General features: G+C 46.0%; 1 protein-coding gene across 7 annotated transcripts in view; it reads right to left on the bottom strand.

Moving 5' to 3' along the window:
* CTPS1 (CTP synthase 1) overlaps positions 1-18,920 on the bottom strand; it is a 30,233-nt gene extending 11,313 nt beyond the window's left edge. For 2 of the 7 annotated variants that reach the window (XM_089895149.1, XM_022575413.3), the window contains exons 1-9: positions 18,054-18,509; positions 15,284-15,462; positions 13,181-13,351; positions 10,336-10,436; positions 9,450-9,566; positions 6,645-6,728; positions 6,083-6,163; positions 2,571-2,722; positions 1,339-1,471 (exon numbers count right to left, since the gene is read on the bottom strand). In XM_089895149.1, the coding sequence (XP_089751275.1) occupies positions 1,339-1,471; positions 2,571-2,722; positions 6,083-6,163; positions 6,645-6,728; positions 9,450-9,566; positions 10,336-10,436; positions 13,181-13,351; positions 15,284-15,462; positions 18,054-18,244 (1,209 nt within the window). In that variant the 5' untranslated portion in view covers positions 18,245-18,509. The other 5 variants (XM_022575404.3, XM_022575406.3, XM_089895113.1 and 2 more) reach the window with 5 other exon arrangements.
* Between the last annotated feature and the right edge of the window lie 677 nt (positions 18,921-19,597).

Consider the following 19,597-nt stretch of genomic DNA (forward strand, 5'->3'; position numbering starts at 1 on the left):
GACTTCCCTGAACCCCAGGGCAAAATCCAGGAGTGGCCCAGTTGAGGGGATTCATGACCAGGCCCTCGCCAGCCTGTCTCCAGACACCCTCCAATTCACACTTTTCCATCCACTGAGTTCCCAACCATTCCACACCTCCAAGTCCTTGGATATGCGCTCCCTGCTGTCGGGAATGCCCTTCCCTGCTGCCTTATCCATCTTCCCAACCTGCCCACGGGCCCCTCCTCACACGTCTTCCAGGGCAGGTTCGCCCCCTCTTCTGCCTGCTCCCTTCACACCTGAGAGACCTCACTGACTCGGATTCCCCTCTCAGCCGCCACCATCTAACACATGATCGGCACAGGCTACCTCCAAGGAGATAAAATAAATGAATGATCGAAAGAACTAGCAAAAAAATAAGTCAGGGCAGGGTAATGAGATCCCACGATTCTTAAAACACATATAACAGCTCATCCTCTCGGCACCTGTTCACCAGCATAAAGCAAGCTACATTTTCATGCCGAGAAGCCCTGGAAAGTAGGAGGCCAACCCCAATGCCAACAGCGAGGGCAGCTGCTCGGGGCCATCAGCTCTGCCCCCTCCCCCCCAGTCAATACCCCTCAGCACTGAGCTCCAGCTTCACTTCTAATTTCCATCTCTTCCTAATAAGCTCCATCAGGGAGCTACCTTGCTGAGAAAAAGGTATAAAGGGACAAGTGGAAGAGCTGACACATATGGTACTTCCTCCCTGCCAGGTATAGTTCTAAGCACTTTATATGAACTCATTCAATTCTTATCATAAGAGCCCTGTGACAACCCTTTTTAAAGATGGGAAAACTGAGGCCCAAAGAGGGCTAAGCAGCTTGCCCAGCATCACACAGCCTCGGAGGCCTGGCCGCCTGGCTCTGGAACCCCTGCCCTGAACCTCGACACTCCACTGCCTCCAGCCTGACATGCCAGCAGCTCAGCTTCTTCTCAGTGACTACCGTTCACCAGGCGCTGCCCGTGTTCCCGGCCTCGGCTGGGTGACTGGACATTCCTGAGAAACCTCCCAGCTCCATGGGGTGGACACTGGCACAGGTGCCAGCAATTGTGCAGCATGCTTAGCCACCAGGACTCCCCATTCCCAGGGTCACCTGACATTCAGATCCAAGGATTCACTCTCTTGGGTTCTACTCTGACTACATCTTCTCTTATTTCCTGAAAATGCTCGGCTGTTCTCTCCCAGCCAGGAGCCAACCACAAATCCTTTTGGCTCCTAAAAAAGAAATGCTAAGCTCCAATAATATAAAGCAGGTGTGCACGCAGCACCTATGAGAGTAGAGACGGTCTCCCTGTACCTGTGCGACACCTCCTCACCTTGATTTCCAATTTGTGGTTTATGGCCAGTGCAGAATGCTCCAGAGCTTTAATGACGGAGGCGTACGAGTCTGAGAACTTGGTGTATTTGCCCACGAGGGCAATAGAGCAGGTCTCCAGCAGGCGATCATATCTATCACACAAAGGTCAAGAGACACCAAATCACTCAGAAGGTACATACTCCCGTGAGGTCAAAATCACCTTTTAAAGAGCAGAAAAACATGTCTGGGAAAAATATGATAGGAGCAACTACTGTCTGTGTTCTATGTACTGAACAGTAAAGAGGAAGCAATTTTCAGATCAACGTGGCAGGCTTTGTAAAGAAAGTAGGATTTTGGAACCTGTTACAAAGAGATAGCTTCAAAATCCGTTCCAAATTTGGTTTTCTTTTTTTTTTTTTTTAAGTTAAAAAATTAACAAACACAGACAATTCACAAGAGTTAATGTGATGAAGGGAACAGTCAAATTATGGGGCATCCACACAAGAGTCCATACTCATTAAAATTTTTCATTATAAAGTATAATTAGTAACACAAAAATAAAACTGTGGCTGCATAATGATATACAAGCAAATGGACACAGACTGAAAGGGAAAATGTCAAAATGAAAATAAGTATCGCTGAACAACAGCACGCGTGCTCCCTCTACAAATGCTTGTTAGTGCCATCCAGCTGACTCGGCAGCTACGACACCACACGCCCAGTGCTCCGAGGCGGTGTGTGAAGATCTGTGAGGTGCTGTGCAAGCATCACAGAGCGAGGAGGCAAGCAGAGTGGGGACAGCTCTCAATCTGATGAGCTTTGACAGCAGCAGTAAGAAAAGACCAGACCCCCTTGTCGATCCTTTTGTAGTATGGGGTGAGCAGCATGTTCCCAAACACAGCTCAGATATTTGGGAGCAGCCAGGAGTGCTCCAGCCACATCCAGCCATCCATGTGGGCCTCGGATACCAGTGCCAACCCACCGCAAGGAGGCCTGTTTGCGTGGGACACAAGGGTGATAGATGTGTGATCTGAACTCCCTGAGACCCGGGACCCGGGCCAGCTCTACTGGGACTTCCTCATCCATGATGCAGCTACATGAGGGCTAAGATCCTTTCTTTACACCCCTTACCATGAAGGCCTTTTCTAGTGTGAGTTGATAGCACAAGTAAGAAAGAGCTGAATTCCCTGAGCTCCTACAAAAATAAAAGAAATAAGGCTCGAACTCCCAGCTCCTTATTATGAAGCAAACCTGTCAGCCATCTCTTTCCACTTCATCAGCATTTTCCGTGGCTGCCTCTCAATAGGAAGGTCAAGTCTCCGGAGAAAATAATCTACAACCCCCTGCTCTTCTAACAACAAGGGGACTCGGTAGATGGACGAGACATCGTGGACACAGATCACCTGTTTAAAAATGAGCAAAGGTTAGTTAATTAAAACAAACAAAAACTAACTGGGCTGACGGACTCCTACCAGCTCTTAGGACCTTGGAAAAATAACTGTTTTAATTTGAAAACAAAGAAAACAACAACTTTCTAAAAAATATAACTCAAGAAGAATAGAATACATAGTGGCTAATCTCCTATGAACATGGATGCAAAAATCCTTAAAAAAAAAAAAAGTTCATAAACCAAACCACAAATTAGTTAAAAAAAAAAAATCATGTCCAAGTAGGAACTGTCCCAAGAACAATGGTTCTCAAAATTGGCTGTCACTGGCATCACCTGGGAGAGCTTCTAAAAATTCAAAAGCCCATGCTGCACCCCACACCACTTACATTTAACAGTGGAATTCACTACATGAACAGATTAAAGTGGGGGGGGGGAATCACCTCAGTGGAAGCAGATTTAATAAAAATTCAAAACCAATTCATAATAACAATTCCTGGTAAATTAGGAGTGTTAGAGAAAATGTGAAAATATAAAAACCCCACAGCAAACATCATTTGGTTTGATATTTAATATTAATGCTTAATATTTAAAGTCTGAAACAAGGCAAAACTCGTCACTAATCACTACTTCTATTCAGCAGTGTACTAGAGATATTAGCTATTACAATTAGATAAGAAAAAAATGTACAAGAATTGGAAAATAAGAAAAAATTGCCACTAATTGCATATAATATAACTGCTCACCCATAAAAACCACGGGAATTTACAGGCAAAAAATCAGAACTAACGGGGCTTCCCTGGTGGCACAGTGGTTAAGAATCTGCCTGCCAATGGAGGGGACACGGGTTTAAGCCCTGGTCCAGGAAGATCCCACATGCCGCAGAGCAACTAAGCCCGTGCGCTACAACTACTGAGCCTGCGCTCTAGAGCCCGTGAGCCACAACTATTGAAGCCCGCGGGCCTAGAGCCCATGCTCCGCAACAAGAGAAGCCACCGCAGTGAGAAGCCCGCTCGACACAACTGGAGAAAGCTTGCGCAGCAACGAAGACCCAACACAGCCAAAAAAATTAAAAGTAAAAAAAAAATTTTTTTAATCAGAACTAACAATTTTAGTAGGGTTGCTAAGCTTGAGATCAATGGGCAGAAGTCAGCAGGGTTTCCTATACATGGGTCTTATTTAATCAGGAAATATAATTTTTAAAAATACACCATTCACATAGTAACAAAAATTATGAATACCTATAAATAAATTTAAAACACAATTCACAAAGATATATAAGCCTAAAAAACACCTTTAAAAAGAAAATTGTAGAATATTATTGAAAGTTCTTTCAACACATGGAGCTGGAAGAGCTAGATATCTATACATGCAAAAAGATGAATTGCAAATTTTACTGAAAAGTTACTATCCATAAAAATTAACTCATAATGAATCCTAGACCTATGTGTTAAGCCCTAAAATTATCAAACTTCAGAAGAAAATCTTCATGACCTTGGTTAAGTAGAGTTCTTAGATATGATACCATAAGCACAACCTATAAAGAAAAAAATGAATAAATTGGGAGTTCATCAAAATGTAAAAGCTTTTATGCTCCCAAAGACACCATTAAGAAAATGAAAAGACATACACCTGAAATTAGCACATTATAAATCAACTATACTTCAATTAAAAAAAGAAAAGACAAAAAAAACAAAAGAAAATGAAAAGACAAACCACAAGCTGGGAGAAAAAAGTGTGCAAATCATATATCTGATAAAAGACTTGCACTGAGAATATATAAAGAACTCCTATCACTCAATGGGATAAGCAACCCAATTAAAAATAGGCAAAAGATGTGAAGTTCCAATTTAAATATAGAAACAACTGTCACATTTTTTAATAGTAACTAATTTTAATGATAACCTATTCTATTATAGAATTGAATTACCTTCACTTGCTGGGACAGAAATATCTAAAATAACTGAAGTGCATGAAAAAAGGCTGTTCATAACAATGAGAGTATTCTGATGTTCCATGTACTTAGTACGAAGCAGAATCCCTTTGATGGGCTCCTGGCTCAGGCATCGTGTCCAGGAACACTGATCTCAGGTGTCAGGCTACCCTCACACCCTGAAGCTTGAGCCATCGTGGAGATGGAGAGGACAGCTGCTTCTAATAGTCAAAGGCTTTCCTCTTGCTCTATTCACTTTAATGCCAGGGCAATGACTTTAATTGTTTTATATTCTCTCCCATACTCCTAGAAGCCTTGTGAATGGATTTCTCTTATTTTAGATCTTTTTTTTTTTTTTTTTTTTTTTTGCGGTACGCCGGCCTCTCACTGTTGTGGCCTCTCCCATTGCAGAGCACAGGCTCCGGACGCGCAGGCCCAGCGGCCATGGCTCACAGGCCTAGCCGCTCCGCGGCATGTGGGATCTTCCCGGACCGGGGCACAAACCCGTGTCCCCTGCATCGGCAGGCGGCCTCTCAACCACTGCGCCACCAGGGAAGCCCGGATTTCTCTTATTTTAACCCTGCTCCCTCATCCACTCCTCTCTAGGCCAGGTGGGCTCCCCGCTTAGTCTCCTGATCCTCAAATAACCTAGCAGTAGAACAAACCGTCCATAACCTAATCATACGTTCCTTGACCTCAACTTCCCTTCTACTCTCCTTCAGCCAAACCTGATCAAAGCCACAATCCCAACTTACCACCACTGGAATTTCCATTACACGCACCACACTTAGAAATATCACAGGTTCCAAAATGTTGAATTTCCTGTACCATAGGTAACCTCCATTAGCACAAGTAACAAAAAAGACTATATGTTTAGGACCTACAACACCTTAGACAGCAGGCAACAGGAATATAAAGTTGAATGAAGTGATCCTTGCCCTCAAGAAGCTCAGTCTATGAGGAGAGACAAACACGGACGAACACACAGACACACAGGAACACTTACACACTAAGGGGCAGTATGACAGGCTTACCACCAGGACCTGTGAGACACACAGGTCACTCAGAGAAGATTAACCCTGAGGTTTGAGGAGGTTTGGAAGGTAAAGCTACTCAGACAATACTGTGTCCTAGCTGGGCTCCAAAGGATGAAAATGAATAGGAGATTGCCAGGCCTACTACAGGGAGAGGGGAACACCCACTCCGCATGGCTGGAGCAAACAGTACGAGGAGCGGGGACAGACAGGAGAGGTAAAAGATGTTCATGGAACCACAGAAAATAAGGTGATGGAGAATCACAGGGCCGGTGGGTGTCAGTTCTTCTACAGAACAGTCTACTGTCTCAAATTATGAAATACCAACAAGGCTCATGAAACTGGCTAAGAGACATTAGGATAATTAGCAGCAAAAAATAAGTTATGTGAAGATGGGATTTCTACTTACTTGTTCAGGTTCAACATGGCAGAACATTGATATTTTCTCTTTCACTGACGTGTCGAGAGGATTTGAGCACCTGCACACAACCTAGACATTTGGATGGACACAAGGGGTTACAAAATTGGGTTTTTTCTCGTGACTGAAATTAAAGTAGACACCACATTGTCAAGCTGGATGAAAATGTTAACTCCTAGCACAATGCACATAAACTGTAAAAATGTTACTTGTTTTCAAAACTGAAATTCCTAAATCCCAAGTTGGAGAAACATGAGAGAGTGGCAGGACAGACAGATTAATGAGCCAACTGGAGTTTTCCTCAACCGATGTTCTTGGATAGGAGGGACAGGAGAATGAATGATTGGCTGGGAGGAGAAGACAGGACCTCACACACACCAGGTAAGAAAATCTTTGCAAACCACAACCCAGTCCACTCAGCACTAACCCTACTTCTCCACCATCGGCTCGGCTAACTAAATGGGGGCCAAGAAAAGGTTTTGGCTGCCATGGAGGCGTGATCTTAATTAGACAGATAAGATCACTCTGAAATGAGGTAACCAGGAAATCTTACCAGATCTGGGGAAAGCCCAAGCCCTCTGAGTTCCCGAACACTGTTCTGGGTGGGTTTAGTCTTCTGTTCCCCTGTTGAACTTGGCTATTTTACAGAAGGAAAAAAAAGTTAATTTCTCTATGAAAAGGAATTTTCAGCTGTGACTTTTCCCCAAACCTCTTTTCATAATAGGGAAATAGAAAATTTGACCATTTACCTAGTTTAGTTTTTATTTTTGTCAAAGTTACACATGCATATATTTGAGAGTCAAGTAGTTCTGTACGGTTTGTCCTAAAAGCAGTAGTAGCAGCCCTATCTACCCTTTCCCCTTTCCAAACCCTAGAGATAGCCACTCTTTCACTTTTTTTTTTATTTGAAGTACAGCTGATTTACAATGTTATGTTAGTTTCAGGTGTACAGCAAAGTGATATATATATATATATATATATATATACACACATATATCTTTTTCAGATTCTTTTCCATTATAGGTTATTACAAGATATTGAAGGTAGTTCCCTGTGCTATACCGTAGGTCCTTCACTTTCCCACTCTTGGATGATCCTCCTAGCATGCTTTACTGCTACTTCTTTGACATTCAGTTTGAGGCATTTTCTATTGACTTCCTGTTGGGTAAGGAATCCACTCTTTTCATTCCCCTGCCCCCATTACACGCACCTGCCCTGTGTATGCAACCCCTATTTCATGATCCCTCTTCAGTGTTTACATACTTTTGAGTATTTACATACTGTGTACCATGAAAACCACGTGCCATAACTTTTCCTTTCTGGCCCAATTATTTGTTTTCCTTGGTTGGTTTTTTGGTTTTGTTTTGTTGATATGCTGAGTTTTCTATGTACTAAATTATCTTTATTCTCCTCTCACACTTAAAGATACATTTGTTGGGTACAGAATTCTAAGTTAGAAGTCATTTTCCCTAAGAATTTTTAAGGAAACAGCTTCACTATCTTTTAGCTTTCAGGATTGCTGTTGAAGTCTAATGCCATAATGACTCTTGGTTTTTTTCTTTAGAGTTTTTTTAGAATTTCTGCCCCATTATTCCAAAATTTCACAACAATGTGCCTTGGTGGGGGTCATTTTTCATTTAATAGGCTGAGCGTTCAGTGGGCCCTTCCAATCTAGAAACTCCTATCTGGAAATTTCCTTCAATTATTTAGATCAGGAATCAGAAAACTTTTTCTATAAAGGGCCAGACAATAAATATTTTAGGTTTTGTGGGCCACAGTCTCTGTCACAACTACCCAACTCTGATTTTTTTTAAATTAATTTTTATTGGAGTATAGTTGATTTATAATGTTGTTAGTTTCTGCTGTACAGCAAAGTGAAAGTTATACATATACATATATATCCACTTTTTTTTAGATTCTTTTCCCATATAGGTCATTAGAGTATTGAGTAGAGTTCCCTGTGCTATACAGTAGGTTCTTATTAATGTTTTAATACAAATGGGCATAGCTGTTTTATTTTCAAAAACAGTGGGTGGGCTGATTTGGCCTGTCTGTTGACCTCTGGTTCACATCACACTTCCCTCTCCATTTCTATTATTTTTTTGAAAATCCCATTATTTGGATCAGAACTCCTAGACCAGCCTCTAATTCTCTTGCCTTTTCTCTCCTATTTTCTCTCTCTTGACCTTTCTTCTCTACTTCCTGGGTATTTCCTTAAACTTCTTTTTCATTCCTGCTATCCAATTTTTAATTTCCAAGAATTCTTATCTATTCTCTGAATGTTCTCTTCTTAAGGTATCCAGCTCTTGTTTAACAGATGCAGTTTATCTCCTCTTAATTCTGAGGATATTAATGATATGTTGCTTTGTTTTCTTTTTCTAAGGTTTCCTTTTCCTACTCCCTGCAGAGCCTCAATTTCCTCTGTTTTTTCTGTTGTTCTGGTCTCTTGCACGCTAAATGCTTTCTCCAAATGTCTGGTGATCACCGGCTGCCGGCTCACTCTAAAAGCTAACCGGAAGTTCTCTGAGTGGGTGACCTTGTCCACCAGGGTCCTCACTGCGGGAATCTGACTGGTCTGTTTTCACTGAGGAGCCTCTGAGGGCAGTGTGTTTTCTCCTGGGTTAGTTGCATACCCCAAGAAGAATCTTACAATCTCCTACGTAGACGGTCCCTGCCTGGCTGTGATGATTCTGCAAATCAAGTAGCAGAAATCACACTGTCCCTAGTGCCTGCTCATCCAGAAAAAGCCTACATTCTCTGCCAAGATGGGAGAGGGACTGATGCCCAATTGTGCATAACAGGGAAGGGGATGCCAGGGTCTAAGTGCTTCTGAAACGGCAGTTATAAGGAGTCCCACCCCCAGCCCCAGAGGTACCCGGTGCTGCCCACTCCTGAGTCTTTGGGGTTCTGCAGGGCAAGCAGGGTTGCTTCCCTGCTTTCTCCGCTGCAGGCTTAGAATCCAGCTCTCCCAGGTCTGCTCAGTCCATTTCTACATGTCCATCTGCTTTCTGCCTTCCTAATTTTTGTCACTACTGACTCCATTCAGAGTATTTTATCTTTGTGAATTTTTGCCTTAAAAAGAAATTCCCTCTACTCCAGTTGTAGTGGAGTTTCATCACGTAGTAAAGACAAATGGACACATGCAACCCACTGTCTTTAACTGTAATTTCCCTGATTAATTTTCCAAATGTTTTCCATTTGATCTTTTCAAAAAGTATGATTATAATAATTTAAAATTCACAAAGAAGTGTTTTATTCCCTGCTTCCTGCACCTCAAATATTTGAAACAGATAAGGAATGAAAACCATCCTCACCTCCCTCCTCTCCATCCCCCAAAGTAAAGCTCTGAATGCCTTACCTGAGGAACTAGACTGACATGAATGTTACAGAAGTTCTCTCTTTTGACCTTGAACTGGAATTGACGGAAGGCCTCAATAAAGGGCATGCTTTCTATATCTCCTACTGTCCCACCAAGCTAGAAGAACAAAGTTAATTTAGAGGTTAAGCACTAAACCTTCCTTTTGTGGTTCAGGTGTCTAACAACCATACTGTCATCTCAATTCAATGATCAGTAACAGTGTAATGCAGACTCCCTGGGCCTATAAAATGTCATTTAACATACTGACACTGGACGTTTTTCTTTGTGCTAAAAGATTACTTTTTATGATAGGTTCAACATTCCCCAAGGTTATCATGGATCTTTCCACATCATTTCAAGAAAACGGTCAGGTGAAAGACGCACTAGGAATTTTATTTGTATGAAGAGTCACAAAGCAAAGAAATCAAAATCTTATCTACTTAGCCATAAATAACTTCTATATTAAAAAGCAGTTATAAACCAACTGCTGGAACTTTTGAGTCTCCTGTTTTCACAGGAACACGGAGATCCAACAGCTAGGATCAGCAAAGCAGGAGTACAGAAACTAAAACCAAAACAGGCTCATTCAGAGGGATGAACATCCCTGCCAGAGGAAAGCTGAAGGTCGGGTCACCTGACTTTCTCAAGAGACAGACGAGAATGCGTCATGCCACTCTTATGATCTGCGTGAACGAAGTATTGCTTTCGATGGTGCAGCCACTCCACGTGATGGTGACTGTGCCCTTACCTGCCATGCTGCCCTTAGGAGGGTCAAGGGTTTCACAGGCAACTGGCTTATCAGTTGCTGGTGGGTGACTAAGGAGGAGAAAATGTACACCTGGTCACATGCGCAGGTACCACGGAGCTCCAAACAGACTCAACAAACCTCAATAACACACACTTGAGGCTCCAGGCCATCTTCATCCACGGGTATTAACGCCTGTCTCATTACCCACTCCTGGATTGCATCTGTGATGTGTGGGACGACTGAGGAAGAGAAAGGACATACGTGACCTACACGTCCCATCCCGTCCCATCCACATCAATTGAGGCAGACACACCCTTTGTGACAACAAACTGCAGTGTAGCAGTGGGTCGTAACAATATTTTCGAGACCCCTCTCAAATGCCCTTAACAAATCACACTACCCCCGGCCTCCCTTCCAGATTTCCTGGTTGTGACTAGAAGCCCCACAGGAGAGTAGGGACTCGAGGGGTGACATGAGCCACCCCAGAGCAGTGGCCTCAAAGCAGAATCTACTCTGGCCACTCCTACTGCTTACGGCTGGGGGCGGGGCGGGGGGGGTGCTGGGGGAGGGAGCATATCACACCCTTTTTCAAGGACAAGAGAGCACCAGGACCCTGTTCCATTACATTTCCAGTTTACCCAAGGGTAGATAATCTACTGCAGAGACAGGGAAGTGCAGCAGAGTGGTCGGGAGCACAGCATCTGGGGCCAGAATGCCTGGATTCAAGTCTCAGTTCCACCACTCGTCAGGTGTGGGTCTTTGGGCAAATTACCTAACTATTCGTAAGTTCGATCTCCCTATCCGTTAACTGGAGGTAAGAGCTTCTACTTCCTGAAGTCATGGAAATGTAGCGATACAGCACTGGTGAGATGCTGAGCAGAGCCCCTGCGTGACGGTGCTCATCAACCCCAGCCATGGCTCAGCGCTTTTTAAACCACAGTCGTGGGCTCAGAAGGCCGGCTCCTGAGGGGCAGAGGTTGCTGTTTAACTTGCTATGCATAGAACCGGCAGTGCCTCAAGCACAGGATATCACCTGTTCCACACCCAGCAGCCCAAGTGGTCTTTTAAAATGCAACTCAGGGTTCACCACTCCCAGGCTTAAACTCCCGAATGGCCTCCCACGGCTCTGAGTAAAATGCAACCTCTATGCCGTGGCCCTTCAGGGGGCCCCGTGGAACCTGGCTGCAGCCCACCTCTCCCACCTGCCCCTTGGTCTCAGTGCAGGAAATCTCCCTCCTGGTCCCTGACCAGCCCCCTTGCAGCCGGGGCCCTGGGTCCGCGCCGAGCACCCCTTCTGCTCTTCCCAGGGCTGGCCACCCAGCTCAAACGCCCTCTCTTGGAGGCTTTCCCTGACCACCTGTCCAGACTGCCTTCCACACCACTCTCTCTCTCTCTCTCTCCTCACTCTATTTAGTTCCTTCTCAGCTCCTATCAGACAACTCACTTCACCAGTTTGGTTTTTTCTCTCCCAGAAGGTAACCTCCATGAGGACAACGGCCTCACTGGGCTTGTTCATCATGCACACTCCCAGTATCAGCAAGGGTCTGACCACACTGGGCACTCAAGAAATCACTGATGAGTGAATAAATGAATTAATACACTAGAGGCCTAGAACAGCAAACTGTATGATCAAGATCACTGCAACTCCTAATTGATCCCGTTCTGTGTGTTGGGAACTCAAGAGAAATACTCGACTGACTGAGCTCCTTTAATTCTCCCAGCAACCCGGATAGGTAGGTACTGTTATTATCCCCATTTCACAGAAAAGGAAATTAGACCTCAAAGAGGGAAAGTAATCTGCCCATGTTCACAAAGCTGGTTAAGTGGCAGAGCTAAGACCCACACATGACCCCCTAGCCCAGAATCCGGCCAGGGTGGCCCCAGGGGAGAGACAGCTGTCAGCGTGACCCTCAGCCTTCAGTCCAGTAAAGTCCAAAGTCAAACGCAGATTTATTCTCATAACTCAGATGAGAGCCACTCTTCAGCAAGCCCCCAAATCTGGACTTATGCCATCATACTAGACCTGTGGCCTTCCAACACCCACTTTTGAAAAGCAGCGCTAGCCTCAAATGATCGCTGTGCAAAACCTCCACCCAGCAGACAGACAGGCGCTGCGCTGGTGAAAGCTCAGGAGGACCCAGAGACCTGCTTCTCAGACTCCCTCTAACCCATGACCAGCCCAAAGGCCAATGGACACAATGGGAGTCCTTTTCCTTCTCCCTGTCTATACACAGAACGTCCCAGATGCACGACATGCGCCGTCTGGCTGACTGCCCTCCCCTAGCTGCTGTCATCACTTCACGCTCATCACTGTGGAAAACAACAGAAACTAAAACCAAAACAGGCTCATTCAGAGGGATGAACATCCCTGCCAGAGGAAAGCCGAAGGTCGGGCCACCTGACTTTCTCAAGAGACAGACGAAACTGCGTCATGCCACTCTTATCGGTACAATTCATACTGAGCAAATGTATAAATGCTGAAAAAGGAGAACTGCATGAACGAAGCATTGCTTTCGATGGTGCAGCCACTCCACGTGATGGTGACTGTGCCCTTACCTGCCACGCTGCCCTTAGGAGGGTCAAGGGTTTCACAGGCAACTGGCTTATCAGTTGCTGGTGGGTGACGAAGGAGGAGAAAATGTACACCTGGTCACATGCGCAGGTACCACGGAGCTCCAAACAGACTCAACAAACCTCAATAACACACACTTGAGGCTCCAGGCCATCTTCATCCACGGGTATTAACGCCTGTCTCATTACCCAAATCATGAAGCTGGACTGTCAGCTTCAGTGCCATTCACAGAGAGGCGGGAGCCTACTCAAGTTAAACAGCCATGCAACTCTGAATTTTCAACTGAAGACATAGTTCAGTAACAATACCTTGATACTTTCATGATGAAATTGCAAAAAAGGCACATTTTTATACACAAAAGAAATTAAACTGGCTAAGACTTTTAAACCTTGAAGGCAAATCCAGTGTTACCTTGGACGGTTTTCCCCAAGTAATCTCCTTTGCGTTCCTTGTTAATGACGTACTGATAGATCTTTCCAGTAGTCAGATTATTGTCCTTGGTGAGGCGGATGTCAAGGAAACGTTCATAGTTACCCAGGTCAAGGTCTACTTCCCCACCATCATCCAGCACAAAAACCTCACCTGCAGTGAACAGTGATAATGGTTAGGGTGGGTGAAAGATACAAATACCACGGCACAACTTGAGTTCCCAAATATAAACACTTGAAAAGAACCAAGTCTGCATTAACTTGACAGGAAGCAGGGAAATTTATTTCCAGAAAAGTAAATATGACAAGAAAGAAAAGTCGCCAATCATTCTGCAAAAGGTTAACTCCATACTTCCAGTTTATCGCCAAACTCAGTCCGAATTAGAAGATTCTGTCATGAAACAGCATGGAATGAACAGAAGGAAACTACAGCCAAGCAAGACATAGGGAACTTTACATGGTATGGCATCCGCCACCTAAAGAAAAAGAACTTTTGTCTCAAGTCTCCTACCTGAGCAGAGAAAGGTTTGAATGTGATAAAAGTAGGATTTGATCCAAAAACTTAAACAAGGTATATATGTTACAGTTGTGTTGATTATAAAAACCGGCTTCTGGGCCACACTTTAGTCCAAAACAAAGGTGTGAAATTGCTCAAGTTTCCTCCTATTCCTTTGTTTAACAATCATTCCTTGAAATGTCATTCTAGAAATTCTGCCCCAAACGGGGCCTTCCTACCATCACAATGGGAGACAAGCCCCAAAATAGGAAAGTAAAAATGGTCTTGTTTTTCCCTCACCCTCTGCTCTCAGGAATGCTGAAATATTGCTCCAATTTTTTCCATCCTTCCTGACACTATTTATTACATAAAGATTTCTGCTCTGATGACACTCATAGATTTTTACTTCACATTAGAAAGTAGGAGTATGAAAACAATTTAAAAACTTGAGGGACTTCCCTGGTGGCACAGTGGTTAAGAATCCGCCTGCCAAGGCAGGGGATGCGGGTTCGAGCCCTGGTCCAGGAAGATCCCACATGCCGCGGAGCAACTAAGCCCGTGCGCCACAACTGCTGAGCCTGAGCTCTACAGCCCACGAACCATAGCTACTGAGCCCACGTGCCACAACTACTGAAGCCCGCGCACCTAGAGCCTGTGCTCCGCAACAAGGGAAGCCACCACGAGAAGCCCGCGCACCGCAACGAAGAGTAGCCCCCGCTCACTGCAACTAGAGGAAGCCCGTGCACAGCAACGAGGACCCAACACAGCCAAAAATAAAGAAACAAACAAACAAATAAATAAATACTTGAGAAGTATTTTTTAACATGTCTCAATAGTACATCTACCCCCAATTTTAAGAAATTACTCTTAGGCGATTCAGACACAGTTACTCATCACACAGTTGGTAGTAATCAGCAATAACAAAGAAGTATAGTGCTGTTTTCCTACCCCACCTTAACGGTTTCTCCTTTTCACTCACCTCGAAGGATGCTTGTTTTTACTATCCAAACTCTGTTAGCAAAACAGAATCTCAAGCATGCAGATCATCGAAATTCAACATCTATCTGTTGCCTGAATCCCTGCAAGTGGTCCTTTGGCCTCTGTCTGAACACCTCTACCAAAGGGAACTCACAAAATCTTCACCCCACTTTTGGAGAGCACTTACTATTATAAAGATCTTACACTGGGCCAAAATCCATGGCCTTACAACTTCTATCCACCCATCCTATTCCTAAAGATTGGGGCCACAAAGTATAAACATAATCCCTCTTCTCAAATATCTGAAGAAAGTTACTGTGTCACCAGATATCTTTCTTCAAGAGAAGAGACAAACTTTCATTCAGCTACCTAAAATATCATTCCTATTACAGAAACCACTGAACTCTAATCACTCCATTGCCTATTAAGATTTCTTCTTCTTCTCTGTCCAACTGAGAAAAGCATCACTCCGCTATGCTAAGGACCCCTCTCAGAAGGCAGGAAGTGGAGGTCATGGAATGCAAAATACACACAATTTCCAGGGGCTGAGATTTTCTCTCACACATTACATAATTATTTTTAAATAAGAAAAAAGAAATGCATTTTGCTTACCATGCTCATAAGGAGAGAACGTTCCTGCATCAATGTTAATATACGGGTCAATTTTAATGGAGGTTACATGTAAACCACACGACTTGAGTATTGTGCCCACACTGCTGGCGATGATTCCTTTTCCAATTCCTGATATGACACCACCAGTAACTAGAATGTACTTCATTTTACTTGTTGACCTGGGAAAAAGAAAAAAACATACCTCAACAAATCAAACTGATCTGGGTTCAAATCCTGGCTCTGCCACTTACCAGCTATGAAGCCTCTAGGAGCCTCGGTTTCCCTATCTGTCACATGACTTTGGAAGGTTGTTATATGGGATCCTAACAAATGTTTCTTGGATCACTCAATGGCTTTAGTCAAGTATGACTTGAAAAACAACTGCTAATTAAATAATGCAGCTTTTGTTTAAAACTTTGACAGCTAACAACCTTGAGAGCCAACATAATTTAAAAAAAAAGGCAGCTCTGTTGATAGAACATTATGCCCCCAATGCTGGCTGACACTGCCGCCAGACACTGGGTTGTCAGGCAGGTGCTTCATTATTTTCCCTACATGGAGAAAAAAATTTCAATCTTGGATGAGCACTCCAATTCCCCATGAAAGAGATAATGTCTTTGGCTAAACTAAAATTTATCGCCAAGAAAACACAGCTCCTCTAGGTTATGGAAGACCGCATAAAAGAACTTCAACATTTAAAAGGAGTAGCAGTTAAAACTAAAGATCTTTTAATTAAAGGTAGCTCTCTTCTGAAATGTAATAACTTGCTCCTTGCCAGCAATCTCTCCCAGGTATGCCATGAAGAGAGACTATATATATTGGAGGAAACGGACATCCGACAATAAACCAGTCTGAGCACATAATGGGCAGAGGACTCAAAGAGAGGGGAGATTAGATTAAATCCTAAGAACCGGACAGTTGTGGCAGGGAATGGAAGAAACAGACTTCATGAGAGATAAAAGAGATGGATGGACGCAAGAACAGCAGGGGCAAGAGGTGAGCAGACAGACAGCGACAGGCCCGCCAGGGAGAATTGATCACTGGCCCCGGTTTTGGAGGCTCAGAAATAGCATTTGGTCAGTACACCCAAATGTGATCAAAATGAGAAACACAATCACAAGGAGAAGAGAATGCTTGCTTTGGCATATGGTCTGGGACATTTTCCTCCTCTGGGAACACTTCTTGTGAAGCCAAATTATAATAAAAATAAGCTAAGAAGGGAACAAGGAAACTGGGCAGTTCTGCTTGAAGCATTCCACCTCCCTGCTCCGCTCTGCTCCTCCCCAAGGCAGAAATAAACATACTTGGCATAGAGATGAGAATGCTCAGAATGTCTTCCCCCCTCAGACAGCAAGGAAAAGACCCAACCAGGTCCTGCTCTTTCTATTCTCTGTTGCAGCACTCCCAAAAGCATGCTCCTCGGTTTCGTCAAAATGCATGTGGGATACCCAAAAAGGGCTCTATGGACAAATAAATCAGAGAAATGCTGGTTAAACAGTCAACTGGTTTCTTTAATGCAAGACCTCTGGGAGCCTTTAATAAGCTAATGTGCACTGTGATCTCCCAAAAGGGATATACAGTCAGCAGTTTCCCTAAACTTGTTTGACCCCAAGTCCCTAATATTTGGGGGAAACACTGCTCTGTCACTTCACAGCTGAACAGTGCCTTACTGACATGTGAACATCAGACCTGGCTACATTTTAGAGACATCCTAATCAGGCATATCCCTGAGACTACACCCTGGACTCACTGACTAAATTTTGGATGTTCCAGAAATTCCTCAGCCATCCTGCGTGGGTTATAGAGTGGGTTACTTCTATAGAAGATTCATCTCATCCATTTGCATTTGATTGGCCCCAATTTTACTCTAAGAAGACAACACCTCTCTTTAGGGGAGATGCCTGCAGTCCCCCACAGTGCCCTGCAATAAATATTCTAATGTACTCAAGAGGCCAGGCAGGAGAGGCTGATGGGACCCAGTCACCCCCAAGTATGGACTACCCTGTAGATAAGTGCTACTGTGCTAGACACTTCGGGGACTACAAAAATTACTCAGATTTGGGCCCACAGCTCAAGCTGCAGTCCATTTAGAGAGACAGAACATTTACAAATAAATGAGTAATCCAGTGATGGTAGGAAGCAGAGGGATGATGTGTGACAGGTATAAATGGAAAAGAAGAGAGAGCAGAAAGCTTTCAGTGGCAAGACCAGGGTAAGGACCATGGCCCATCAGAGAAAGGTGAGAGGAGTGAAGGGAGGAGAGGAACCAGATGGCTGCTGCTGTGTTGACCTGAGACTTGCAACGGCCTTTAAGGGAAAGGGAACAGAGTGGACAGGAAGGTACAGCTATCTACAGAACACAGAGGGAGGGCCAAGGAAAGAGGCTGGGGGTGAGGGGGAGATGGTGGGAAATAAATAGGAAATTTAGGCAAGGGTCCAAATCATGGGGCAACTTGAGTGCTCAATCCGAACTTTAGTCTGAAGGTGATGAGAGACATGGGAAGGTTTTCAAGCACAAAAGTAACAGAAATCAAGATGCATCAAAGGAACTCATCAAAGATGACACAACAACAAAGATGTTGTTATTAAATGCCGAGATCCAGTTCCAGCTCCACCACTTGTGTACTGGGACCTGTCAAGTCACAGAAGCCGCCTGAAGCCCAAGTCCTCACATCCGTTAAACGGGGTTGAGAATCTCCGCATCGCCTGTGTCACATAACTGCTGAGGATTCAAATTTATAATGAGTGTGGACGTAAGTGCGCCACGCACACGTAGTGAAGTTCTTTAAAATGCAGCATCTTCGTTCTGGGCGGCCGGTAAGTAAGGAGACCAGCTGTGGGGCAGAAGCCGACCTTTCCCCAGCACCTGGAGGCCGTCCGGCTCCGCGAGCTCCCAGACCCCCTCCGCCCGCCGAAGTCCGGGCGCGCCGGAGGGGGCCGCAGCCAGGCCGCCGAGCCCATCCCCCACCGCGGCGGGCGTGGCTCGGACCTTGATCCCCCTCCAACGAAGCTAAGGCCGTGCCTTAACGCCGGAGGGCGAGGGCCGCGGCAGTCCGAATGGAGCGGCGACCGCCGAGCCGCTTGGGGCTGGCTGGGCAGAGGGGGCTCCCAAGCCTCTACGGCCCTCTCCGTCCCACGAGCCACCCTGGCACCCTGGTCAGGCGAGCCAGGCCGCGCTGAAATGGGCGCTGCCGGGACCCGCAGCCCGGGACGCGCGGCCTTCCCCCGCCGCCCCACGCCCCCCACGGCCGGTCTCCCCGGCGGCGCCCGGCCACGCGGCCCCGTGCGCGGGAGCCGGCTCCTCGCCGGCCTGGCCGCCCGCCCCACTCCCTTTAGGCACGCAGCCCATTGGGCAGGCCGGCGGGCCACCTCACCCCTGATTGGTGGGAGCTGTGTCTGTCACCGGCGGTGGGGCTGTCCCGCGCCGGGCTCTGCTCCTGCCTCCGACTCCTGCACGGAAGAACAGCTCCCGCGGGATCCCTGGAGTTAGCCTACCTGAGGCCGGCTTTAAATCCTGCCGTCGGCTTAAGAGCTGAGAGGGCGACGCTCACGCTGAGCCCCCGGCAGCCAGTGCACCAGCCCGACCGCATGCGCCGGGCAGTCTTTCACGGAGGCGGGCTCTAGGCGGTGCGCACGCAGAGGCGGGGGGCGGGGTGGGGGCGCGGGCCCGCCCCAGGGCGGGACCTGGGTGCGCCGGCGCCAGGGTCCGGAGTGCGCCGGCGCAAGGCCGGCGTGCTTTGCTAGTAGTGCTGCCTGCTTCTCCGGATCAATTTCCCAGCGCTGCTGTCGCCCGGCAGACGCAAGAGGTACGAGACGGGGCAGGTCATGGCGTCTTTGCCTTGTAGCCTTTGTCACAGCCAGTGGTTCAGGCTTCCTCTTTTGAGGGGGAGGAGACCATGTTTTGACTCACACCTGGCAAATCCATCGCCTGGCTCCAGCCCCCACCCCTACCCCGCAAAGGCCTTCTAGGAGAGGCGAGATCCATCACACCGTGTCCCTGAACCGTCCGACCTTGTGGGCAAGGTGGTGCGACCCCAACCCATCTCTCTCTCTCACGCGGCGCCCTCTGAACCAAGGGATGCCGACAGTGTCACTCTCCGCCTCTATTACAGGGAAGGCCAAGACGGCGGCTGGGCGCTGGCTCCTTCCTCATCTGATGGGAGTAAGAATGAGAGAAGCAGAAAGAAAAGCCGGTGTGAAAGCCTCAGTCGCCCAGCCGAGTTGGAGGCCAGTGTCGCTGCATTGGAGAGAGCCAAAAGAAGAGAAATCAATACGGCGTGGCCACACTGCGCAGAGCATTATAGACCAAGGCTT

The sequence above is a fragment of the Delphinapterus leucas genome, chromosome 1, assembly GCF_059928025.1.
Source record: "Delphinapterus leucas isolate spDelLeu-1000000601 "Yukka" chromosome 1, BTC_Dleu_Yukka2, whole genome shotgun sequence".
Taxonomy (NCBI): domain Eukaryota; kingdom Metazoa; phylum Chordata; class Mammalia; order Artiodactyla; family Monodontidae; genus Delphinapterus; species Delphinapterus leucas.